Source organism: Silurus meridionalis, chromosome 12, assembly GCF_014805685.1.
Source record: "Silurus meridionalis isolate SWU-2019-XX chromosome 12, ASM1480568v1, whole genome shotgun sequence".
Taxonomy (NCBI): Eukaryota; Metazoa; Chordata; class Actinopteri; order Siluriformes; family Siluridae; genus Silurus; species Silurus meridionalis.
In genome coordinates this window covers 24731148-24758902 of record NC_060895.1, presented here as the reverse complement: position 1 = coordinate 24758902, position 27755 = coordinate 24731148, and the positions used below count along the sequence as shown (strand labels likewise).

At 40.0% G+C, this 27755-nt stretch overlaps 1 protein-coding gene across 1 annotated transcript in view; it reads right to left on the bottom strand.

Moving 5' to 3' along the window:
• The window catches only part of kif1ab (kinesin family member 1Ab), a 51756-nt gene that overhangs the window by 19379 nt on the left and 4622 nt on the right, over nucleotides 1–27755 (bottom strand). The window contains exons 2-26 of the mRNA XM_046862378.1: nucleotides 25293–25451; nucleotides 23681–23754; nucleotides 23302–23481; nucleotides 22359–22424; nucleotides 22068–22246; nucleotides 20947–21058; nucleotides 20756–20833; nucleotides 17788–17853; nucleotides 17661–17678; nucleotides 17410–17488; nucleotides 16889–16967; nucleotides 15598–15740; nucleotides 11297–11430; nucleotides 10283–10362; nucleotides 9974–10049; nucleotides 9808–9887; nucleotides 9533–9723; nucleotides 9237–9417; nucleotides 9042–9114; nucleotides 8869–8962; nucleotides 8513–8661; nucleotides 7691–7869; nucleotides 5796–5933; nucleotides 4238–4486; nucleotides 682–800 (exon numbers count right to left, since the gene is read on the bottom strand). Coding sequence (XP_046718334.1) covers nucleotides 682–800; nucleotides 4238–4486; nucleotides 5796–5933; nucleotides 7691–7869; nucleotides 8513–8661; nucleotides 8869–8962; nucleotides 9042–9114; nucleotides 9237–9417; nucleotides 9533–9723; nucleotides 9808–9887; nucleotides 9974–10049; nucleotides 10283–10362; nucleotides 11297–11430; nucleotides 15598–15740; nucleotides 16889–16967; nucleotides 17410–17488; nucleotides 17661–17678; nucleotides 17788–17853; nucleotides 20756–20833; nucleotides 20947–21058; nucleotides 22068–22246; nucleotides 22359–22424; nucleotides 23302–23481; nucleotides 23681–23754; nucleotides 25293–25398 — 2923 coding nt within the window. The 5' untranslated portion in view covers nucleotides 25399–25451. The remainder of the gene's footprint in view (nucleotides 1–681; nucleotides 801–4237; nucleotides 4487–5795; nucleotides 5934–7690; nucleotides 7870–8512; nucleotides 8662–8868; nucleotides 8963–9041; nucleotides 9115–9236; nucleotides 9418–9532; nucleotides 9724–9807; nucleotides 9888–9973; nucleotides 10050–10282; nucleotides 10363–11296; nucleotides 11431–15597; nucleotides 15741–16888; nucleotides 16968–17409; nucleotides 17489–17660; nucleotides 17679–17787; nucleotides 17854–20755; nucleotides 20834–20946; nucleotides 21059–22067; nucleotides 22247–22358; nucleotides 22425–23301; nucleotides 23482–23680; nucleotides 23755–25292; nucleotides 25452–27755) is intronic.

Sequence of the window (27755 nt, the reverse complement as noted above, 5' to 3'; positions counted from 1 at the left end):
GGGGCCAGGAATAGGTGATGTGATCTCTAGATTTGGAGGTGTGCAAGGAAAACTTTAGGAAAATTTAATTTTGGAAGAGGGCCCTTTTATAGAAGTTGTAAATGTGGGGGTGGAGTCAAGCCTTTTTCAGATAATCTGTACATTTTTGAAGGGACCTGGTATATCAGGATGAGTTGTATGTTAGGGGGGAGGCCTGGTCTATTAAGATTGTTTGTAAATTTGGGAGAGGGGCCAAGCCTAGTTACATAAATTGTAAATTTGTTGGGACGGACAGACATATTGAGCTTAGTTGTAAATTTAGGAGAAGTTGTACATTTGGTAAAGTGGCCAATCCATTTTAAATATACTGTGAATTTATGGGAGGGGCCAGGCTAATTCTAATTAGTTACAAACTTGGGGAAGGGACCAGGCCTATTAAGATTATTTGTAAATTCGGTAGCAGGGCCAAGCTGATTTACATATGTAGTCTATTCACATCAATTGTAACTTAAGAGGGAGGAGCCAGGATAATAAAAATAGCTGCAAATTTGAGAAAAGAGCCAGGCCTGTTTAAATAAATTCTACATTTATGGGAGGAGTCAGGTGTATTAAAATGAGTTGTACATTTTATGGAGGGATTATAATAAAAAGCTCTAATGACAATATGTAGTATGTCTGTGAGTGTAAATGAGGTGTTGGTACCTGAGACGGCCTGCACGGCGACCCGGAGGAAACCCTTCACCTCGCCTTTCTCACTCACTATGGCCACACGGTGCACTAGAGGGACGGGGTACAGCAGGTTACTCAGGTACACAAATGCCCTGCATTGGAAGAGAATAAAAAAACAATAGAAAACGAGTTAGAAGAGAAAAAAACGACTGTAGGGTGAAAAAAGAATCGACGAGGCCACACCACCACTGCACACAACAACACGACACTGACACGCAAAGAAAAGCAACCAAACAGGAAGCTGCTCCGGGGGAAAAAAAGCACAAACAAAGCATGTGCTGCATGTCTCATAAAGTCCAGTGAGTCCTCCAGTTCTCCAAGATCGTCCAAACGAGAAGATTCATGAATGAGCCTCATTCACTTTTAACTGAACAGATTCTAACTTTTATTAGCAGGTTACTTTTATAAAACCTTCATAGCACATGCATAAACACTGAGTAACATGCTTATAGAGCAGGACTCATACCCGGGGGTGGGTTTGACCCGTACTGGGGGTTATTTGTGGACAATATGTTTTCCACAAAGCTATAATGATGTTCAAACGTCAACAAAGGCGTCATAATGATTCTTTCATACTGACTTAAACCAGCTCGTCCTTTCAGTGTGTTTCCTCATGTTTTATTAGCTACCAGCTATTAAACAGGATTAACCCTTCAGGATCAGAATCAGCTACACAAATACACTACGCTGCGCTGTGCTTACATTGTTAGCTACATAGCTAGGCACTTTTGGTAACTCAAGGCAAAGAAATATGTAGGCTTCGTGTAGCAATGCTCCTGTTTATTACTGAGTGCTAGCAAAAAATAGCTAGCTATAAAATGGCTAACAAGAAGCTGTTACTCTTTATGTTATCGTAGTCATTTGTAAATTTGTTGTAAGAAAGTTGAACTATTTTAAAGTAACGCTGCTAGCATGTTAATCAGCTAATCATGACAGTTGACATGAGGCTAGTCAGTTCCAGTCTCTGTACTGTTCAGGATGAAACGTCGCTTTGAAACTGTGTGATTGGATTAGACTGGACTGGATTAGACTGGACTGGATTAGACTGGACTGGATTAGACTAGACTGGATTAGACTAGACTGGATTAGAGTGGACTGGATTAGACTAGCCTGGATTAGACTGGACTGGATTAGAGTGGACTGGATTAGACTAGCCTGGATTAGACTAGACTGGATTAGAGTGGACTGGATTAGACTGGACTGGATTAGACTGGACTGGATTAGACTGGACTGGATTAGACTGAAGTAAAAAAGAAGTAAAGAGTCAAACAGCATGCAAGGAACATAAAAGTGCTGAAAAGAATATAACAAAATGAGTGAATGTAGAAATCAATAAAGAATCTGATTTTTGCTCGAGACAAATGAGCAGGTTTTTTTCACTGCATCTCAATTTATCTCTCAAGTCATCTTAGAAATACATTCATTCATAATAAATTATCAACCAATTCAGTTTTCAACCAAAACAGTATTTCCAGTATGATGAAATATAAATAATCAATTTGCTATATGATGTAAATAAATAAAGTTAATAATTAATTGAGTAATAAATAGGAAGTTAAAGCATTAGCCACATAAATAAATGAATAATTAAATGAATAAATAAATTAGTTAATAAAGAACAAACAAATAGCTATTAAATATTTAGCTACATAAACAAATAAATAAATAAATGTTATTAAAAACTATCCAAATGAACAAATAAATAAACAAGAAAGAAAGAATACAGATTTTTATACAAATGTATAGATTTTTAAAAGTGATTTTTTTTTATAAATGTTATTCAGTGCTTATGCATGTTTTATGAAGTCATTCTGTATGAAGGCTCTGAATTGGTACTGGACGTCACATTCGCTTTACTACAGACTATAGTTATGCTTGTTTATTTGTTTGTTTGTTTAGAAAGTGTTTCTCACCAAATCAAGCTGAAATGACTCTTAAGGCCAAATTTGATTGGCTGTGGGTGTGGCAGAAGGCGTGTCAGAGGGGAGGAGCTTATGACAAGATTGGTGAGGCGTAAAAACTGCAGCATGCTCAGATAAACCAAAAGTGTCGGGTGATTAAAAAAATAAGAATAAATCTAAAATTTGGCTCCAGAGAGAAAAAACTAAAGGAAAGTTTTTCTTTGAAGTAAAAAAATGAAGAGTAAAAAAAGCATGAATTTCACTCCACATGAACTGAAACGTGAAATTAAAGCGAACACACATCGCAGCTCTCGGGGTGTCTAATGTGTGCAAATGGAAATAAAGATGTGTAAAGCCAATCGAGGGGGGAAAAAAAGGTTTCAATGTTGGGGGAACAGTGTTGAGTTCTGGCATGCCTGGGCGAGATTGCTGCAGTCGAAACCAGCTCTTTCATCCTGAGAACACGCATGACAAAACCAAACACGTGTGTCACAATGAAATCAAAGGAATTAGGTCATAAAGTGGATTTTCAGTGGATTGGACTTCACATGCTCACTGCTCATAATAATCACAGTAGTAGAATCACGTCGGGGGGAATTTATTCTAATTAAACAATTACCAATTAAATGTAGTTAATTGGTTAAATCACAGACAAGGTTCACTCAGGTTGCCTTCACCTCGTATTAAAATTGATTTATGAGCAAATACTTTTTCCTAGTGCTGTAGGTCATGGAATAGAACCAGACCATAAGATTCTGTGCTTTATGAACTTCCTATTCCACATTCAGTCTCCATTTGCTTCTATAATGAGCTCCACTCGTCTGGGAAGATGTTCCACTAGATTTTGTGGGGATTTGTGGAGATTTATTCAGCCACCAAAATGGTGTTAGTAAAGTCAGGTCCTGATGTAGGTGAGAAGGTGAGGAGGCCTGGGGTGCAGTCATACTCTATAGCAGGAGATCTTCCAAACAATGTGAAGCAGATCTTCATGGAGCTGGCATTGTGCACACAGGCATTGTCATCCTGGAACAGGTTTGGGTCTCCTAGATCAAATGAAGGGAAAATGTTCATGATCATGCATCCAGAGACGTCTGATACGTCCGCGTGCCTCCAAGTTTGTGGGAACAGTTTGGGGAAGAACCAGATCTGGGTGGAAATGTCAGTTGTCCCAATACTTTTTGCATCCACAACCTCAAAAGGGAGGTGGGAGCTAAGTGGTTAAGGCATTAAACTCTGGATTGGAAGGTCAAGACCAAACTAGGCAAAGCCCTTGACTATCATCTGCTCTGGTGCAAGTCGCTCTGGATAAGGACGTCTACCGAATGTCAATGTAAATGTGTCCCACAGAACTACACTTTGTTTCTCCAGTGAGATTCGTATCTGAATAAGTAGGAAAGCAGAAGGTTGCTGCTTGGTGCTGATACACACCTCTAGTGTCACCCAGAGGTCAGAAAGATCTGCTGGGGCAAAAGATAACAGAACAAAAACAAATAGGGTTCCTATAATTTTTATTTATATTTGTGTGTGTGTGTGTGTGTGTGTGTGTGTGTGTGTGTGTGTGTGTGTGTGTGTGTGTGTGTGAAAGAGCTGGTTTCCTCTAACAGCGAAGCTCCTGAAGCCTCACCAACCTTCCCACTAAACAGAACAGAGGCCAGCGGTCGTAAAAGGGGTCCTGGCCTCGGCACTGTCGACCCTCTTCCACATTCATCTCATCGTCCAGGTCCTCCAACTCCTCCAACTCCTCCAACTCCTCCTCCTCCTTCCCATACTGCCGCTCGTCTGCGAGCTCAGTTACGTCCGAGTCGGGTTCGGAGAGGGTGGGGGAGGGGGAGGGGTCTCTCATGCGTTTGCTCATGCACGTGTTCAGAATGGGAGTGCTGGTGCAGCCGGAGATATGGGAACTGGGTTAGTACACGCCTTCTCATCAACACACACACACACACACACACACACACACACACACACACACACACCTTGCACATCTTCACTTAGACCCTGGTGTCATTTCTTGGTGTGTCCCATCCAGCATACGTTTTTGGTTCCAATAGAAGCTCTAGTAATATCTACACCTTCTAAAGTTTATGGACACCTGACTACAGAATGAACTTTCTGAACATCCCATTCCAGATTTAGTCCCATTTGTTGTTATAATAACCTCCACTCTTCTGAGAAGATGTTCCACTATAGATGTTCCACTAGAGGTGATCCACTAAAGGTGTTCTACTAGAGATGTTCCAATAGAGATGTTCCACTAGAGGTGATCCATTAGAGGTGTTCCATTTGAGGTGTTCTACTAAAGGTTTTCCACTAGAGGGGATTTACTAGAGATGTTCCACTCGTGCTGTTCTACTAGATGATTTTCACTAAAGATGTTCCACTAGAGATGTTTACTGGATATATTTTACCAGAGGTGTTTCACTACAGGTGCTCTACAGGTGTTCATATTCATCATGTTTAATAGTTTTGGAGCTCTATAGTAGGAGATCTTCCACTCCAACCCATGTAAAGCAGATCTTCATGAAGCTGGCTTTGTGCACAGGAGCATTGTCGCGTCCAGAGATGTCCTATACAATTGTGTCCGAATACTTGTGACTGTACCGTGTGCCAGCTTATTTAATTACACACACATACTGTATATTCACACACTCTCAGAAACTAACAACACACACTCACATCACACTGTGCCATGTTCGCAGGCTGATCGTTAGGTACCATCAGTGCCAAAAACATCATCTGTTCTCTTCTGCAGTCTCACAATAGGTCGAAAAGGTGATCAAAAAGAGGAAGGTGATCAAACAGTGATAAGAAACGGTGAACAGAAAGTGGAAGGAATCTCCGGTATCAGATGCCAGACATCTTATGGGACATTTTAATGGTCACTGTTCAATTAAATGTAACAGTAAATGTTTAAAAACTATTTGTCAGACATGCAATTGTGGATGTTACCATCAATATATCTGTTATTATTCTCCTGCACACAGAAATGTTCTTGGCACAGACGGAACCTTTAAATGGTTCCTGGTTTTTATAAAATTTGGACTTCTCCTCATAAAAACACAAAGCGATTCATTCCGGGCTTTTTGTGCTTTAGGATGAAAGCAGAAGCACAGAGACTGCATCCCAAAGCAGTGAGAAGCACCACACACACACACACACAGACACACACACCACACGGACAGCACTGACCTCCCAACCAGGCGGAACCAGGGAAAGCGATCATAGAAGGGGTCACCACCGGTCAGGGCGTGGTCACAGTCCTCCACGGCACTGCTGGGGATATCAGCTGCTCGATCGTACATCTCCCTCATCAGGTCCAACCTCTGGCTGTAAATACACACTCACTTCAGACCCGTGTCCTGCACTGCAGTAAACAATGCTGCATTACTGCTGCATTACTGCTTTATCACTACTGCACTACTGCTCTATCACTGCTGCATTACTGCTCTATCACTGCTGCATTACTGCTCTATCACTGCTGCATTACTGCTCTATCACTACTGCATTACTGCTCTATTACTACTGCATTACTGCTCTATTACTACTGCATTACTGCTCTATCACTGCTGCACTACTGTTCTATCACTGCTGCATTACTGCTCTATCACTGCTGCACTACTGCTCTATCACTGCTGCATTACTGCTCTATCACTGCTGCATTACTGCTCTATTACTACTGCATTACTGCTCTATCACTGCTGCACTACTGTTCTATCACTGCTGCATTACTGCTCTATCACTGCTGCATTACTGCTCTATCACTACTGCATTACTGCTCTATTACTACTGCATTACTGCTCTATTACTACTGCATTACTGCTCTATCACTGCTGCACTACTGTTCTATCACTGCTGCATTACTGCTCCATCACTGCTCCATTACTGCTGCATTACTGCTCTATCACTACTGCATAACTGCTCTATCACTGCTGCACTACTGCTCTATAACTGTTGAACTAATGCTCTATTACTACTGCATTACTGCTCTATCACTGCTGCATTACTGCTCTATCACTGCTACATTACTGCTCTATTACTGCTCTATCACTGCTGCATAACATTTCCATTACTACTCTTAACTGCTGCATTACTGCTCCATTACTGCTTCATTACTGATCTATTGCTACTGCATTACTGCTCTATAACCGCTGCATAACTTCTCTATTACTGCTCTATTACTGATGCACTACTGCTCTTAACTGCTGCATTACTGATCTATTGGTACTGCATTACTGCTCTATAACCACTGCATTAATGGTCCATTACTTCTCTATCACTGCAGCATTACTGCTCCATTACTGCTTTATCACTGCTGCACTACTGATTTATTACTGCTCCATCACTGTTTAGTTACTACTGCATTACTGCTCTATCACTGCTGCATAACTTCTCCATTACTGCTCTTAACTGCTGCATTATTGTTCTGTTAATACTCTATCACTGCTGCATTACTGCACTATTACTTCTGCTTTACCACTCTATTACTGCTCCATTACTGCTTTATTACTACTGCATTACTGCTCTATCACTGCTGCATTACTGCTCCATAACTGCTGCATTTCTGCTCCATTGCTGCTGCAATACTGCTCTGTTATTACTCTATTACTGCCCTATTGTTGATGCTTTACTGTATTTTACTGCTCCTTTATTGCTCTATTACTTTTTCATTACTGCTTTATTAATGCTCCATTACTGCTTATTAACTCCTGCTTTTCAATAATATATACAAAAAATAGGGTCTATATTTTATTGTATTTATGTATTGTATGGATAAATTAGATAAACAATTAAAATACAATTTAATCATATATTATTTCATACATATTATATAATTATTCGATATGATATTAATCTCTTTTTTGAATAACCTTATAAATCATTTATAAACTGTTTCATTTTGTACAAAATAATAGTGTCATATAAATTACATCTACGAGTATATTTTTCAAATAAAATGATATAAAAAAAATTATAAATTGTGAATGGCTATGATTAGCAGCATTAGCATTTTGGCATTAGCATTACAGTCCTGCTATGGTCACTCCTAATCCCACATCCCAAATATTCAGCACAAAATTCTATACCGTAATTTTTCTAAGGTCCAGTAATGAGTGGCTCCATTCTTCTGATCCTGAACCTCCACGGCTACGATGGTGCGAGGGAACGGCCTCTTCTCGCGGTCTTTAGCGACGCTGGGAGGCAGGAGATCGGGAGGAAGCGGAGAGTAAAGCGTGTCGGTCAATAAAACAAACTGGAACTGAACCTGAAAAGACAAAAATCAGCAAACAGCAATAAGGTCAAGAAGAACAAGAACAGCACTTTGAGGTCAAAAGTCTTAGGACACCTGACTTTTCTACCCAGATGTGCTTTTTCTCTAAACTGTGAGCACAAAGTTTGATGCTCACAATTGTGCAGAACATGATTTTTTTTTACCCTTCACTTGAACTCGGACACTCAAAACTGTTCCAACAAGACAATGCCCTTGTGTGCAAAGCCAGCTTCATGAAGATCTGCTTTACATGGTTTGGAGTGAAAGATCTCCTGATATAGAGCTAAAACCTAAAACCTCCTCACCTACATCAGTATCTGACTTTACTAACACCCTTGTGGTTGAAGGAAAATCGTAACAAAATCTAGTGGAACATCTTCCCAGAAGAGTGGGGTTTATTATAACAGGACATGGGGACTAAATTTTGAATAGGGTGCAGTCTTATGATCAGGTGTCCACAAACCTTTGGCCATATAATGCATATAGCTTAATAAAAACATTCCATAATAATTTTTAATGTCAATATAAATAAATATATGAATAATTTCTTGCTCTCCAATGAAGAGAAATATTCAGTACATGTGTTAGTAAGCAAAGACTCAGGAATGTTCTGAAGGCAATTGTGATCTTCTCCTACCTTCTTCTTGAGCTCGACGCTGATGGCGTTGGCCTCTTTGAGGAAAATGGCATTGCCCCACAGCAGGTCCCGCAGCGAGGTGAACTGATAAAAGCGCCATTTACGGAAACCCCAGAGTGCCAGCTCGGTTTCCCGTTTAGTCCAAGGCACTGCAGGACACGGAAACATGCAACGCTTTAAAGCTGTGACTGTGTTTATACAAGTTATGTAAATGCTTATTAATTGACTAAAGACTAATTCATAAAAAACAGATTAATAAATAACATTCCTGTCGTATCTTGCATTTTTGCCCTACGAGTCGCCTCACTGACACTGGTATTCAGTGTGTGTTTAATGCGAATATGAACTTTCCTCACCCTCTTCTTCCAGTTCCTCTTCCTCCTCTGTAGTTTCAGGGTAATACCGGGAGTCAACCTGCCTCTGCAGAGCCTCTAACTTACTTTCATAATCCTAAAAGATGAATTAATTGTTAAAACAGAATTTCCTGCATTGCCTTATCCCTTTTTTCGAACTTGCTAGTATTGCTCACCAGTCTCTGCTGCTCGAGAAGGTTGCTTGCCTCTTCTCGTTCTCTGCGGTACTGATCCTCAAGCTCCTGCAGTCTGAAGATAACACACCGAACATAAGGGATAACCATTGAACCAGGTCTGGTCTATCAAGAACATGCACAGCTCTAAAATGGCTTGCTTTATTATGGTGTGCATTATTGTTGGGGCTGGTGTACCTCTGCTCCATCTCCTGCTTCATGTCTATACCCTGTTTCTCCAAAAGTTCCCGCTGAGCGAAGGCCCAGTCCACGGGCTCCATGGGGGTCTCGGCGCATGGCGTCCTTTCTCGTTCCTGCCTTGCCTGCTCTGGGTCATTAAATCGAAACACGTGGCTCTTTCCCATAATGATGCGGTTTCCTGAGAGGAACATCACATACAGCTAAAGGTCACCAATTAAAGATGCAGATGATACAGGTTACAGATGATACAAGTTTCAGAAGAAGATAAGGGAAATTTTTCCAGTAGGATTCACCTGATCGGAGAACCGTAGGCTCAGTCACTTTCTTGCCATTGACGTAGGTCTCAGTGTCCTCACACGGCTCCAGCACCACCACTCCTTCTCCTGAAGGTCCAGGGCTGCTTGTAAAGATGCAGTGCTCTTCTTTAATGAAATGTCCACTCAGGACAATGTCCTGCCTACAGCTTGCATCCTCACGGCCCACCCTGGGAAAAAAACAAGTCAGTGGTGAATAAAAAGGTGGATTTTTCACGATCATACCATATACCATACCATATCTCAGATCTTACTTGGTGATTCCATCTTTGATGTAATACAGCAAGCATTCAGACATCAGTGGGTCTTCGTTCAGATTGACCAGGTGAGGTGTCTGTAATTTGACATCAAGTTCAAAGTTTAATTCTCATGTATCCATCAGTTATATCAAGAATTATGAGATCTAGAATTTTCTCTGACCTTTTTGGGTGAAAACACTCCAACAGTGCCTCCATCTTCCCTCATGGCGACGCCCATTTCAGCCAGAAGAGCCTCCCTATGGAAGAAAGTTCAACAGTAATCCAAACAGTAATCCGAGTTCAGAGCTAGTGACAGCATGTATATGGTACAGTATGTTTACAAGAAATGATGCATCCATTTCCAAATAAATAAAGAACCTGCTGTAATGTAAAGAGTCCTACTGGTTTAACTGGTGAATTTACAGCAGTCTGTTCTACAGGGGTTCTACAGGGCAAATCTGAAGGGTGTATCATTTGGACTGTGTCTGACCTCTCCATCCTGATGGCCTCCGTGCGTCGCAGTTTCTCCTCCCATGTCTCATTAAGTTCTGCAATGATCTTCTCTGTTTCCTAAAATCAGCACAATATTCACAATAATCACAGATTAATGTCTTAAAGACTTACAGTCGGAAAAAATCTGGAATGTAGCAACCAAATTCTGTTTTATTTAGGCTGCAATCCCCCTCCATTCATTTATCTAAACACCCATCTATACTTTCATCCATCCCTTAATCTGTTCATTAATTTATTAATGTCACTATCTGTCCATCTTTTTTACAGTAATTTACAAATTCAACAAACCAACCTTTCACCTATTCATCCATCCTTCATACATCCATCCATCCTTCATCTAACCATCCATCCATCCATCCATCCATTCATCCATCCATTTATACATAAATCAAGCCATGTATTTATTTATATAACATCCATCCATCTACTTATTCATCTAACCATCCATTTATCCACTATTACATTCATCCATCCATCCTTCATCCCTCATCTATTCATTCATATAACTATCCATTCATCTATTTTTTAGTCTGGCAATTAACTCATTATTGAAACTATCCATACATCTTTTCTTACAGTAACTTACAAATCCAACCTTCCAACTATCCATCCATCCATTAATCCATCCAACCTTCCACTTATCCATTCATCTATCCATCCATCCATTTGTTCCACCAATCTATTCATCAATCCCATCCATACAGTAATGTACACATTTAACCCTCCACTCATCTATCCTTCTGTCCATTCATCTCAGCCAAACCAGCCATCAATCTAACATCTATTTATCCATCTATCCTTTAAATCTTTGTACACTTTTTCATATATCTATCCATCTTTTACCAACCATCCATCCATGAATCTATCCATCATTGTGTGCCACACTTAAATGTACATCTTTTACTTTAACTTCCTATTCATCCAACAGTTTATCAATCCATATGCTGTTCAATTTATTCCTTTACCCTTCCTTCCATCCCTCCATCTTTACCTTAAGCCTCTCGATGGCCTCCTCACTGCCGGGGGTGAATATGATCCGATCATGTAAGTTGCTGATGGATCCGGCTCGGCTGGAGAGAGCTGAGAGCGAGGGAGAGGGACTCATCCCTGTCATCGCATTGGTCACTGTGAAGAGATCACTGCTTTGATTGACAGCCGAGAGACTGTTCTTATTAGCGTTGGGGTTGGACAAGTCTGTCCAGAAATGATTCGGAAAAGAGAAAGAGAACAACAGGAGCACAAGGCAGGAGAATTACATGAAAGAGTGAAGGTCAGAAAAAACGGATCAAATATGGAGGCAGGGAACAAGAGAGAAGAAGAAGAAGAAGAAGAAGAAGAAGAAGAAGAAGAAGAAGAAGAAAAGAAGCAGAAAAAGAAGAAGAAAAAAATCATAATGTAAAGCTTCAGCATTTAATTACAGAGCCAAAACAATGAGCATAAATTTGAGGACTCTATAATAACACCAGAACCAGAACCAGGTCCAAAACCAGGACCAGGACTAGAGCCAGGACCTAAACCAGAACTGGAACCAGACCAAGGCCTTGGATCTGGACCAGAATCAGGACCAGGACAGTGCAGTGCCCAGAAATTCAGAACAGTGTTAGTTAATAAAAAAACTTTTATTTTATGCCTCAAATTCATTTCAGGGATAAAACCATGCCTGGGCCATGACAAGTGCTGCTCATGAGAGCAGAGCTGATCTGCTTCAAGGATCCTACGTTCACATTAACAAATGACATGTGACCCGGGATTATTTATAAACTAGGCGTCTCAGAGATGCGATTATAGGATCAGATTAGTTAGAAAATAGTCAAAAGAGGTCTAATGATGAGCTTCAGAAAATTCAAACCACAGATTTACTACTTGTAAATGTAGTCACTGAAACCAAATGTGTAAATACGTCCAATCGTTTGTATTTTAAAAATAAAATGCATCGTACAGGTCACATTGGGACCAACACAAAACTAAATAAAGATAATTTATCTCTGCTGTAAAACTACATGCTTTAAGCTGAAACATTAATGACAATAAACAAAATCTTGTTAGTAATAGTGAAATATGAGTCCAGTAAGAGTAAAAGTGTTTATTTAAACTTTCGTTTGAGTAAAAGTACAAAAGTTTTTGCCTTCAAATGAACTTCAGTATCCAAATTACTATGATTTATTATAACTCTAATGTTCCTGTGATCATTTTTATCACAAGATTCTTCACTTAATCACCTCAGTTTATGTGTAAAGACTCGAATGTGACTCTCAGCACACTGATCTATTAATAGAATGATATTAATGACTCAAACACTGATTGATTTCTATTACAATCATCATGAACACAAAACCTTCTTTTTAATAACTCAAAATAATCGTGTAAACGAGGTCACGTGTGTTGTGGTGAGTTCGAGTCTGGAGTTTCTTCATCATTTATTCCTCTCTAAATGTTCTGCTTGATGTTGAACTGATGCTGAACTGTATGTTGGTGATCAGTAGATGCACCGAGCGCTGATCAGAACACGTGTAAAACAGAGCGTGCGCTCGATCCTGATTGGTGACTCGCTGCGTGTTTTACCAGTTACGTTTTTATCCTCGTAAATAAAAAGAAACGACTGATTTTGCAAAATGTAGTCGTGTAAAAAGTCAAATATTTGACTTTGAAAAAGTTCAAGTTAAAATCTCCCCAAATGGAAACACTTCAGTAAAGAACAGATACATGAAAAAATGTGTTAAATACAGTAAGCGTTACATTTACTTCATTACTGTACAACACTATATTATATTATATTATAATGAGTTTTATAATAACTCTCAAGATAAAGATACTTTTTTAAATTCATTTTTGAATTTTTTTTACTAATTTTACTTTCTTTACTTCCTGACTAGCTCACCATTTTATCATGACTATTAGTTAGATTTTTGTTTTATAACTGCAAGCAAGAAGCAAATAACAAACATTTACTATGAGTGCAATAGTAATAAAACAAAACGTCAGTGGATCATCTTCTAATGTGAACGTAGGCTGAGATGGAGAAAGAGAGACAGAGAGAGAGAGAGAGAGAGAGAGAGAGAGAGAGAGAGAGAGAGAGAGAGAGAGAGAGAGAGAGAGAGAGAGAGAGAGAGAGAGAGAGACAGAGAGAGAGAGAGAGAGAGAGAGACAGAGAGAGAGAGAGAGAGAGAGAGAGAGAGAGAGAGAGAGAGAGAGAGAGAGAGAGAGAGACAGAGAGAGAGAGAGAGAGAGAGAGAGAGAGAGAGAGAGAGAGAGAGAGAGAAAGAGAGAGAGAGAGAGAGAGAGAGAGAGAGAGAGAGAGAGATAAGAGAGAGAGAGAGATTGAGAGAGAGAGAGAGAGATTGAGAGAGAGAGAGAGAGAGAGAGAGAGAGAGAGAGAGAGAGAGAGAGAGAGAGAGAGAGAGAGAAAGAGAGAGAGAGATTGAGAGAGAGAGAGAGAGAGAGAGACAGATTGAGAGAGAGAGAGAGAGAGAGAGAGAGAGAGAGAGAGAGAGAGAGAGAGAGAGAGAGAGAGAGAGAGAGAGAGAGATTGAGAGAGAGAGAGAGAGAGAGAGAGAGAGAGACAGATTGAGAGAGAGAGAGAGAGAGAGAGAGAGAGAGAGAGAGGCGAAAGACCAAGCCAGTTGCTAACTACAAAGCCTTGCCTTAATAAACAGAAAAATGAGCTAGAAGCATGTACAGAGTGACCCTGGAGCACCACACTGCATTTTACAGGTTGTGGTGGTCCTGAGCCTCTGCTATGGTCTTGACCAAGTTGCAATGCACTGGGGTGCAGAAATACACACATTTCAGAGCAGGTATTCCAGGACCAGCAGGTCGATAGGCTGAGGGAGAGAAAGACAGGAAAAGAGATACGTTCCCTATGTAGAAGATCATGTGGAACTCAGAGTCCTGACTTTAACCACAGAAACAAAAAGATAACCGTAGCTTGTGTTTCCTGTGTGTTTCCATCCTGCTTGTTCAATATGAATATGAAATAGATATGAATCTACTAGTTACATATACATACATATATATTACATCTACAAAAGTAGGATGAAGATGAATATGTTCCCAGATTCTTGTATTCCTTTTAAATTTTAAATTACCAATTTTCCCAAAAATCCCAAAATCTACACATCCAGGACATAATGTTCACCTAAAAATCCTAAGAGTCCTAAACATTCAGAGACATATGTCCCTAAAGGCCCAAAACAGACGATTCCTTCTGTACATTCCAAGATTCCAGAAACCATTTTCAAGGTCCTAAATTCCAAGAATTACCATTGATATTCCTGGAATCCTGTGATCCATGTCTCCCATATTCCAAAAGCTCAATCCTCCCAGAAAGTTATCTTTACAGGGCTTTATATTTTCACTACCCTGTGTTCCCAAATTGCGAGATTTTAAGAGTCATGTATTTTATATTTTTTAAAGTCTTATGACCCAAAGATTTTTTTAGGTCCTATATTACCAGTCTGTATGTCTCGAGGTCTCGTTGTCCCAAATTCACCTATTTATATGAATTACCAGAGGGTCCAATGGTACTATAGCTGTATCGTTCAATATTTTCCCACGATTCCAGGCGTATGTTTTCAGGGCCCTGTATTAATCTGATTGAAGTTTTTGTCTGCAAACAACCCCATGGTTCCATGTTCCTTTTGTTTCATTAGTCCCTAAGATTTTTATGTAGTTACATACACATATATTAAACGAGGTGGTACCAAAAAGTTTTGAGATTATCTGTGTACTTTATTTATCTCCGTTTACACACGATCACCTTCAAAATAGGGTTCCTGCCTCTTCTGGAACATGTCCTGGAAATCTTCTTTTCAAATCGTGTCAAAAACCTTCTGGGGTTAACACCGAGCTGGAAGAGGGCAAAGTTCTGCTGACTAGGGTGGGTGTGGAAGTGAGACCGTGTGGATCGGTCTCCGACGATCATCATGCACGAGTTGCCGAAAGGTTTTGACATTTTGAGTTTGAGCTCGTTGAAGGTCTTCCTGATCTCTCGTCGTCTTCCGGTGATGTTCTTCCACACAAAGCGCCTCGAACGACTCGTTGCAGCGTCGCCGTACATCAAACGTACGTCAAACATCTCTGTGGGAGAATTTTGAAGCAGAGTTCGCTCTTTGCTCTAACTTCCTGTTTTCTTTGATGAAATCGCAGACGTGGTAACGCATGTAGTCAGAATAAGACCAGTTACACCATTGGTCTCCAACTTTTTGATACCACCTCGTATCATCAGATTCACATATATGGGACTCACCTGCATGAATAAAAGATTAATAATAATATGGAATGATGTTGACTCACTCTCGATGATGTCACCGAGGCCTTGAGAATACAGCAGATCCTTCAGACGAGCCACTTCCTCCTTCAGCTCACGCACCAAACGGTTGTTGGGGTCTTCGTTAATGACGGCGTTACAGCGTATCTGTTTGGCACGGTCAGCGTATCTGTGTGCATAACAGCAAATCAGAACCGTGACATGTGTATTCACATCGTGTGTCAAAGAGTGGAGAAGAGATGCTGTATACACCTGACCATCACTTGGTTGTTCCTCTAAAACATTTCCACAAATTCCAAAACACACAAATTTGTGGAACAATTCTGAATAGTGTAGCTTCAACATTTCCATAAGAAACCCAAACACTGCTTCAGTGAAGATGCTTCTGTAGACAAAGTGACTGGAACTGCAGCCTCCTCAACATCAGTGTCTGATCTCACTAAAGGTCTCGTTCATGCTGAATACACTGCAAAAAAATTTGTCTAAATATAAGAAATAAATGTATTATTTGTAAAGATATAAACTGGAAACCAGTCTATTGATCTCCCAGTGCCGACTCTTGGTAAGAGTTCTTGAAATTAGAAAACATATCTAGGCTTTAGAAAAGAACAAAATGTCTTAAATTAGCATTAAAACACATTTTAAGCAATTTAGTCTGATTAACTTAAAACCTGCATGTTGATTATTTATTCGAAACAGTTGGGTTTTTTGTCTGAAAACATCTTAAAACTAATCAAAATAATTCAAGAATTATCATTGATATATATTCTGTCTAAAAATGAGACCAAGCGTTTAAACTAAAAACTAAGATTACTAATAAAATCAAGATCACAGATACATGCGTAATGTCAAAAATTATTTATTTAAATAAAGACTGCGTGGTGACCCGAAGGTACGACCTTCAACTTCTCGCAACATAAAACATTAATAAATATATTTTGTCGTTACTTCAACATGAGAAACTACAGATCAATTTAGTAAAAAGGCATAAGTACTTTTTTATTATAAAGAACAAAAGATACAAGACTTCATATGACATCTCAGATGGTTATTATTCTTAATTTGCAGGTAAAATAAGTAACTTTAAGTTTTACTTAATAAGTAAATATATATATATTTAAAAAAATCAATTCGATTTTTATGGCTAAAAATAAGATTGTAAGTCTGGACTGGATGAGGGGTTTTTGCAGTGTGAATGTTAATGTCTACAGCGAGTCCACAGTTCAGGAGTTTTAATGGTCAGGGGTTTACAGCATTTTGCCACATGGAGCACACAATAATATCTGGATTTGATTGTATTAGTGAATCCAGACGTACCTGAGAGTGCTGAGAGTCTCGTCGTAATTAATATCTGCAGGACTCAAAGCCGCCACCATGGCAGTGCGGGAGTTTCCACCTGAACACACACACACACACACACACACACACAGTGCAGTTTAGCTTTTATCAATCGGAATATAACTCTAATGGTTTGGAGAGATAAGCCGCAGAAATGATTCCCAAATGTGGAGTTCAATAGCAATATTATTGTGTTTATTTAGCTGCAACATTGTTTTCATAGGAACAGTTCAATCACAGGGAGATACACAGTAAAAAAAAATTCACATTTATTTAACGTTTATAGAGAAATTAGCTGTATAAAGCTGTAACTTTTATTTTTGCGCCACCTTCAGGACACGTTTTTAATCCGTAACATGACAAAGCATTTTTTTTTTTTTTTTTTTTTTTTTTAGTTTGTCCAAAAGTGTCCAAATGCAGTGTCCAAATTCAGTGTCTGACATCTCTATTTTTAATAAAGTAACAGCAATCGTTATTATGGGATGTTAAATGACTCGTACCCAGGTTCTCCCTGAGCAGCCAGGTGAGCACTGAGTCTCTGTAGGGGATGAAGCTCTCCACCTTCTTCTTCTTCTTGTTCTACAGACACAGAAACACATCATCTCTTAGACAAGTCTACTGTTTCTGTGATTCAGCAGATTCACCTGCTTTATTTATGTTCGTTAAACGATACCATGTGACCAGCTTACACAGGAAGTGAAAATAAATGGTTATGGTAATGTTAAACGTATGAACTGACACGGTGTCTCACCTTATTTGGTAAAGAGTCCTACAGATAAATACAGAAGAAAACACATTGTGCCATTTAAATTCATTTCACTTAGTAAGACAGATATCATCAATTAATAATAAATATTATCTCGAATCGGATTTCTCACCACTTCAGCTAAAGCAGAAATGACTTTGCCAAGCGTGGTCAGGGATTTGTTAATGTTTGCTCCTTCCTGCAAAAAAACACAAGCATTGAATGTTAGCTTGTAAACTGCCTCATTATTCTGATATTATTAACACACTCAAACCTGTGTCATCTGTACAATATAATGTATATCAGATTTTGGTCATTCATAAAGCTTAGCAAAATACTAACGGTTATTAGAGTACGTTTTATAATTTGTGACCTCAAACAAACACAAACAAATATATTTTTAAAAGATTAATAGTGAGGTCCTAGTGTCCAACGCCATCATTCCTAAAGGACCCACAATCCTGCCCTCAAAACCAACCAGACCACAGTTCAATCAACCAATCTAAGGTTTAAATCCCAATGAACCAGACGACATCCCATTCAAATGACCACACTCAAACCACACATTTACATTTGCATCAGTTAGCAGGCGTCCTTATCCAAAACGACGTACAAACCTGCTTCGAGTCTCTATCAGTGAATAAATCAACACTGGTTCAATAGATTGCAGACTACCAATACTATTGTTACCAACCAGATCACAGTCCCACCCACAATATTACTGTAACCAACCAGATCACAGTCCCACCCACAAAACTACTGTAACCAACCAGATCACAGTCCCACCCACAAAACTACTGTAACCAACCAGATCACAGTCCCACCCACAAAACTACTGTAACCGACCAGATCACAGTCCCACCCACAAAACTACTGTAACCAACCAGATCACAGTCCCACCCACAAAACTACTGTAACCGACCAGATCACAGTCCCACCCACAAAACTACTGTAACCAACCAGATCACAGTCCCACCCACAAAACTACTGTAACCAACCAGATCACAGTCCCACCCACAAAACTACTGTAACCAACCAGATCACAGTCCCACCCACAAAACTACTGTAACCAACCAGATCACAGTCCCACCCACAAAACCACTGTAACCAACCAGATCACAGTCCCACCCACAAAACCACTGTAACCAACCAGATCACAGTTCCACCCACAAAACCACTGTAATCAACCAGATCACAGTCCCGCCCACAAAACTACTGTAACCAACCAGATCACAGTCCCGCCCACAAAACCACTGTAACCAACCAGATCACAGTCTCTCCCACAAAACCACTGTAACCAACCAGATCACAGTCCTGCCCACAAAACCACTGCAACCAACCAGATCACAGTTCCACCCACAAAACCACTGTAACCAACCAGATCACAGTCCCGCCCACAAAACCACTGTAACCAACTAGATCACAGTCCCGCCCACAAAACCACTGTAACCAACCAGATCATAGTCCCACCCACAAAAATACTGTAACCAACAAGATCACAGTCCCGCCCACAAAACCACTGTAACCAACCAGATCACAGTCCCGCCCACAAAACCACTGTAACCAATCAGATCACAGTCCCACCCACAAAACTACTGTAGCAACTATTTAATTGTAACCAGATTAATCCCAACCAGTCCCAGTCGATTAAAATTGTTGTCCCACTCCAATACCCATGTGACCATCTGGACCAGTGTTTTTTGTGCCACAGACCGGTTTAATGTCAGACAATATTTTCACGGACCGCCCTTTAAGGTGTGGCAGATAAATACAACAAAATAAAATTAAACAAGCATAAAAACTGGTATTTTCTTAATCTAATAATAATCATGAATCCACTGTGTTGTTTTTTGTTCATTTTTCTCTCTTGGGTGTTTAAATTTAGCAGTAATGTATTATGTGTTAGCGGCCGGAGCTCCTTTAAGAAGGTAGTGGATGGAGGTAAGACATGTGACCGAGGCATCATGACCTGCATCAAGATTGAGTCATAGACAGATGTGGAGGATAAAATCCGGTCATTTTCCAAAATAAAACATCGTTCAGAATCAGATCATAAATAAAACTGATATAATGTAAGTTATGTCTTCTTTCTGTGTGGCACGATACCAATTGACCCACGGACTGGTGCTGGTCCACGGCCCGGGGGTTGGGGACCACTGGTCTAGACTAGACCACAGTCCCATTGTGACCAAAAAGACTACAGTCCCACCCACAAAACCAGTTAAACTAACCAGATCACAGTCCCACCCCCAATTCCCCAGTACTGATGTAGTCAACCAGATCACAGTTCTGCCTAAATACTATTATAACAACCAGATTATAATATATTTCATTAAATACCAGCACAAATTCCAGATTACGGCTTCACCCCTAAATCCAGTGTAACAAACTATGCAGTTCTGAATTATAATACGTCTAACATATTTAATAGATAAAAGATGAATAAAATGGTCTAATTCATGGGTCTTCAACCACAGGTCCGTCACCCCTAGAGGGTACACGATGGTACTGCAGGGTAGTTAACATTGACATTAACGCTAATGTTGAATCACAAATAAATTTTGTAAAAAAAAACAACAAAAAAAACAGGTATTAACATCAAAGATAAAATACTGAATTTAAAAAAATAGTATAATTAATACATTCAAGTTTTAATAAACTCAAAGCTAAAGTTTGTGTAAATGTAGAATTGTCCACCTGATAGTAAAAGGAAAATGTATGAAATCTATTAAAATAAAAAAAACAACTGGGGACAACTTCAAAAATTGTGATTTTACTTGCAATATATATGTTTGATATGATGCAAAAATCTTTTCGAAAGATATGAAAATAAACAGACAATGATGCATGTACAACATAGTTCTAATGGACTTAACCTAATATAACTAGTGTAATATGATTGGTTTCTATCAATAATCACAATGACACATTTTGTATCAGGGGGTCTCTGCCCCCTCACCTAGTGGGGTCCTTGACCTGGAAAACGTTAAGAACCCTAGATTTGAGTAATATTGTAAACTCTGCAAATGTTAATAAACTACAGTGCATGAATGTAGAGTGTAACACATTTGAGTCCCTGTGATGAATAGAGAGAGTTTCACCTTCAGTCTGGTTCCTTTGGCTCCGGTCGAGTCGGCTCTCTCGCTGCCTGCCAAGTCCACCAGGCTGATTTTGCTGACCTGCATCCGGCGAGAAAACAAGAAACGTAGAATCAGCTAAATAATGCACTAATGCGCCTGGAGCTAATGAACACCGAAATATTTCTTCAGTAAGAATGTAAAATCTCCTGCACCTTCTCAGATGTGTTGTCTGTTTCACTGTCGAAACGCTTCTGGGTGAAAATGATGTTAAAGACGGCGTGAGAGCGACTGCTCGTCTCGTTCATGTTCGTAGCTGCTACGGTTCTGTAACGAGAGAAAGAGAGAGAGATGTCATTTCTTTACTTAAACTCTGCACTTCATCTTCGATTGTGTTATACATTATATAGACAAACGTTTACATCTGACCATAAGATCATGTGCTTTTTAAACAATATTAATCCATAGTTGCTGTGAACCTTCGTTCTTCTGGAACGTGAAGAAATTACATCATTAAGTGGATTTTCAGTGGATTAGAGTCCACATGCTCATTGCTCAGAATAATGTAGCTAGATCTAGATATCGGAGGCCTCAAAAAAAATATTGGCACCCCTCCAGATTTCTTTCGGGCTTTGCTGGAAATGTTCGATTTAAGTGATGTTAAGATTCAGCAGAATCACGCCAGAGTAAATGTATTCTAATTAATCAATTAATTATGAAATGTAGTTAATTGGTAATTTACAAGGTTCACTCGGGTATTGAAACCATACGATTCTGTGCTTTATGATCATAACATTCCACATTCAGTCTCTATTCTACTGTTATAATGAGCTCCACTCTTCTGGGAAGATGTTCTACTAGATTCTGTGGAGATTCATTCAGCTACAGGGCTGTTAGTAAAGTCAGGTTCTGATGTAGGTGAGGTGAGAAGGTCTGGGATGCAGTCAGCGTTCACATTTATAATTTCAATAGTGTTCGACTGTAGAAGGAGATCTTCTACATCTTCCAACCCATGGAAAGCAGATCTTCATGGAGATAGCTCTGTATACACGGCTATTGTCATTGTCAAGTTTGGATCCCCAATTCCTACTCCATAGCTCTTTTACGTCTCCTTACTCCTACTCCATAGCTCCTTTACTTCTCCTAACTCCTACTCCATAGCTCATTTACTTCTCCTGACTCCTACTCCATAGATCTTTTACGTCTCCTTACTCCTACTCCATAGCTCCTTTACTTCTCCTATTTCCTACTCCATAGCTCCTTTACTTCTCCTAACACCTACTCCATACAGTAGCTCTTCTAGATCTCCTAACTCCTACACCATAGCTCTACTTGCCTGGCTTTGTTGCCCGAGTCCATCAGGTCCTGGATGTCGTTGTAGGACGTGACAGCCATCTTGGACAGATCTTCCACGTATGGCCCCATGAGTGGATGCTCTCTGACCCGCAGGTTTCCTTTATTCTTTGGGTTCAGCAGATCTCTTACTCGCTCGCAGTAGATCTCCATGTAACTGACCTGAATATACACAAAGAAAGATCTGTACTACAGGCTGGTCCACACCATTGTTATTCTTGTCCTCCTAATTCCTACCATATGGTTCTCCTTGTTCCTTCACCATAGTTCTTACCTCCACAGAGTAGGACATGTTATTGTCTCCATTGTCACTAATCTTGGTGAACAGGTCTTCACACAGCTGCCACAAAGACACAGAAAGAGGTTAGAGCATCCAAATTTCCGAGAGAACATCAAGAAAACATCAAGGCACTATGAAATCTGATCTTTCTGATCACAATATTGAGTTTTGAAGTCTGATTTGTCAAAGGGTGTTAATTCAACTTCTAAAAATCCTGAAAATATTGCCACTACATGACAGGTTCATAGAATCGTGTTTGTTCTTTGAGATGTTTTGCATTTTGTATGTCTTATTAACATCAAGATGAAGAAGAAATAGCAGCTGGTCAGAGAATTGACATTTATAGCTACTATATATAACATTATATGGACAAAAAATTTGTGGACACCTGACCATTAGAATGGTGTGCACTTTTTGAAGATTTTTGAAGATATATTCCACATTTAGTCTCCATTCACTGTTATAATAACCTCCACTCTTCTAAGAAAATGTTCCCCAAGATTTTGTGGAGATTCATTCAGCCACAGTGGGAGAGTAAGGAGGTCTGGTTCACGTTCATCATGTTCAACAGGGTTGGAGCTCTATAGCAGGAGATCTTCCAGTCTAACCCATGTAAAGGAGATCTACATGGAGCTGGCTTGGTGCACAGGAGCATTGTCATGCAGGAACAGGTTTGGGTCTCCTAGTTCAAGTGAAAAGAAAATGTCATGCTACAGCATCCAAAGACGTCCAATACAACCGTGTAACTCCAACTTTGTGGGAACAGTTTGGGGAAGAACCTGGGTGGAAAAATCAGGTGTCCTAATACTTTTGACCTTATTTTGCCTTTATTTGAATTCATTTTTAATTGTTGGAAGTTTGTTGTGGTTTATGAGAAACAAACAGTCAATATTATTCCATATATTTCACTGAAACACATCATGCAGTATAAATGTACCAGGGGGATGATGCCCAGCTGGTCTTTCTCCTGTTTGCCCATCATGGTGTAGGATTTTCCTGCTCCAGTCTGACCGTACGCGAAGATGCAGACATTGTAGCCTTCAAACGCGTGGAGCAGCATTTCCTCGCCGATGTCCTGGTACACTTGTTTCTGACAGGCGAAGTTAACATCCTCCGGCTAAAACACCAAAAATAAACACTGTCACTCCTTTAACTTTTATCTAAGCCCCTCCCGCCACACACTCTAGGCCCACCCACTTGCCCCGCCCTCTCCATTCACGTATACTTCCTTTGTAGCATGGAAATGTAACCAGGAGCTGTGATGAAGACTGCATTCACGACGTAAAACAGTGAAGTAGGAGTTATCTCGGACTCACCGAGGTGTGGGACCAGTACGAGTAGTCGAAGTTGAAGCTTTTGTTCTCTTTCGGCTGTTTAGGGTTGAGAATCGCTGGAGGGAAAAAAGAAGTCAAAGAAGTCAAAACCTAAATATTATTAAAATAGACAAAAAGTACTAAAGACAATGGACTTCATGATGCTCCTCTTTAAGATCTCAAAGCAGGAACATTTATCAAGCAAATACTGAAGCAAGTTCTGCGTGTCCATTGTTGCATACATCATAATATCTCCTAGATACCACTCCATTGTTCTCCTACCTCCCACTCTACAGTTATTTTAGCTCTTACAGTTACCACTTCCCTAGTTCTCCTAGACATGACTGCTATAGTTCCTCTACTTCTCATAGTTACCACTCCATTGTTCTTCTAGATACCACCCCATCTACCTCTTATATTTACCACTCCATTGTTCTTCTAAATACCAGACCATCTAGTTCTTATATTTACCATGCCATTGTTCTTCTAGATACCACCCCATCTAGTTCTTATATTTACCACTCCATTTTTCTTCTAGATACTGCTCCATCTACTTCTCATAGTTACCACTCTATTGTTCTTCTAGATACCACCCCATCAAGTTCTTCCTGGTCTCACAATTACCATCCCACAGTTCTCCTAGACCCCACTCTTTAGTTTTTCTTGTTCTCCTTGTTACCACTCCATAATTCCTCTAGTTCTTGCTTTTACAATGGCACAGTTCTCCTAAACACCAGTTCATAGTTCCTCTAGTTCTCCTAGTTATCATGCCGCAGTTTTTCTAGATAACACTACATCGTTTATCTAGTTTTGAAAGTTACCATTATATAGTTCCCCTAATTCACCTAGAAACCACTCTGTTGTTCCTCTTTTCTCCTGGACATCACTCCATAGTTCCAATAGTTCTCCTACTTACCACTCCATAGTTTCTCTCGTTCTCCTGGACATCACTGCATTGTTCCACCTTCTGAATTCCAACTAGCCCTAATTTCTGTAGTTCCTGTAGTTTTTCTAGTGACCACTACATAGTTCCTCTAGTTCTCTTAGTTCCTATGTCATAGTCCCACTCCATAGATTGTCAATTTATAAGAGGTCTTTTAGTTCCTAGAGTCCTCATAGTTAATAATTCATCTAATTTTCTCAGTTCCTTTAGTTCTCCTAGTTTCTACTCAAGAGTTCCTCTAGTACTCCTCATTATCCAAGCTCCCCTTGACATTCCTGGAGGTGTGTGTGTGTGTGTGTGTGTGTGTGTGTGTGTGTGTGTGTGTGTGTGTGTGTGTGAGTGAGAGACAGATGCATTCTTCAGATTGTTAGTGAGATCATTCACACACACACACACACACACACACACACACACACACACACACACACACACACACACAAAGCTCTGCAGTGTTGAAAATATCAGTACATGCCACATTGTCTGACTGCTCACCCACACACACACACACACACACACACACACACACACACACACACACACACACACACACACACACACACACACACACACACACACACACACACACACACACACACACACACCGAAGCCTGATTCAGACACGGCGTGTGATGGACAGTGTGAAGGTGAAGGTGTGAAGGTGCTGAGACTCACTGGTGGTGTTCCCCGACATCTGAATGATGCACTTGCTCTCCTTGCTCATCTCTCTGGAGTTGAAGGGCCGAACCCTGACGGCCACCTTCACCGACGCGCCGGCCATGATGAGGGACGTGTGGAGCTGCAGATGAAGGAGAAACGCAGGCCCAGTTTCACCTGCAGAACGAGAAAACATCAATAAAACACTGCTCTGGAGGAAAATGGTGTGATGGAATCAGCAGAAGAAGATCAGGTTCCTGAAACATCCCGTCGATCATTTTTTTCCCTCAGCAATACCCCCAACAATTCAATGTTTTTATTTTTTTCACTTTTTATCTGTTTAGAGTTACATTTAACACTGTTAAACAAATTACATCCTCATATCACCTACGTTATAGCAGCTACAAACATTCCTTACTTCTGAAACTGGAGACTCCTTCAAGAAATGTTACACTGTACGGCCTTATATGATCCAATATAACATAAGCCCCGCCCCCTTTTGGACCCGGAAATTAGTGTTATTTAGGAAATCAGGTGTGTTTGTAAATAATTGTTTATTTCATTAGTCAGATTTAATATACACCCTATCACCAAAAGTACTGGGACACCTGATATCTTCACCCTACAGTTCCCACAAAGTTGGAGGCTCACAATTACATTTCGATGCAGGAGCCTGAAACTTCCCGAGACTCAAACCTGGTCCAGCATGACTTTGTACACCGCTCCAGAAAGATCAGCTTTCCATGGGTTGGAAGATGTGAAAGATCTCCTGCTGTAGAGCGCCAACTCTACTAAACAAGAACGCTGACTGCACCCCAAACCTTCATCATTATCTGACATTGACAAACAAATCTCCAAAACATCTAGTGGAACATCTGGTGGAGTGAAGGCTATTATAACAGGATAGAGATTGGAGATTATTGGAGAAAATGGAGATTTAGTGAGGAAATGGGACCAGGTGGATCATTCTCTGACGATCATCGTGCACGAGTTGCCGAATGGTTTTTTACGGAATCGTTAAATTCGTTAAAGTCGTTCAAGGTCTTTCTGAACACTCAGTGATGTTCTTCTGCTCTGGAAGGGTGTGCCGCTCAAAACGTCTCGAACGACTCATTGTGGATTTGCCCAGTTTTACGAAGAAATTTCACGTTTGCTATTTTGTTTTAACTTGCTGTCAGTGATGAAATCACACGTGGTAACGCACGTGGGTCAAAATAGAACCAGTTGCACGGCTCCAGATGTACACAGGACGATGTCTTTTGGCACACTGACTTATGAAACTCAGCGCTCCCTGTGACTGTGCGTGCAGCCTTGTGCTGCCATCTGCTGGCGTTTTACAAAACTACTCTCTGAACATTTTGATACCACCTCATATATCATAATCAGTAAGATGAAGAGATGATTGAGTGTATATTGACGTTATTGTAGTGAGCAGATTGATCCTGAAAACTCCGGGCTGCAAGAGGAGTCACATGACTCACATTTCATTTAAGTAATGGAGCTCTAGAGATTCTGACCATGACTCATCGTTACCATTACTGGCTTCCTCTCGCACACACACACACACACACACACACACACACACACACACACACAGTATATATTCAAACTTCCGAATGGAGAGCATTTTGTAGAATACTCTCAAACCGTATTCCAGGATTTCCTCTCACAGTTCACTTCATCTGGATGAATTTTGATGACTCTCCAGTTGGCTATTATTATACGATGTGGTATCAAAACGTTTGGAGACAAATGGTGCACCTGGTGCTGTTCTGACCCACGTGCGTTCCCACGTCTGCGATTTCTGATAATGAATAATATCGTTGAAAGGAAGTGATTAAAGGAGGTTACCTGGTGTAGTGGTGCAGCAGAGTAATGGACCAGTTTCTCCTTCACCCTGAACCTGTTTACTGTCCAGCAAACTACAAACATTCACTTACACATTCGTGTTTTAGCTTAGCTTCGTCTCACACATGATGATAGATAGATGATAGATAGATGATAGATAGATAGATAGATAGATAGATAGATAGATAGATAGATAGATAGATAGATAGATAGATAGATAGATAGATAGATAGATAGATAGATAGATAGATAGAAAAGTAAGGCAGTGTAGATAATAATGTAAATGTGAGGCAGTACAGATAATAATATAAAAGTGAGGCAGTGCAAACAAACTTCACACTGTTCATCCCATTTGTGTTACATTAACAACTACAACCGCTGTTACAATCCTGCAGCTTGGACTCATTCAGAAAGAATAATCACTACACTGCCTTATTTTTACATTATTATCTGCACTGCCTCATTTTTATATTATTATCTCCACTGCCTCACTTTTACATTATTATCTACACTGCCTTATTTTTACATTATTATCTGCACTGCCTCATTTTTATATTATTATCTCCACTGCCTCACTTTTACATTATTATCTACACTGCCTTATTTTTACATTATTATCTCCACTGCCTCACT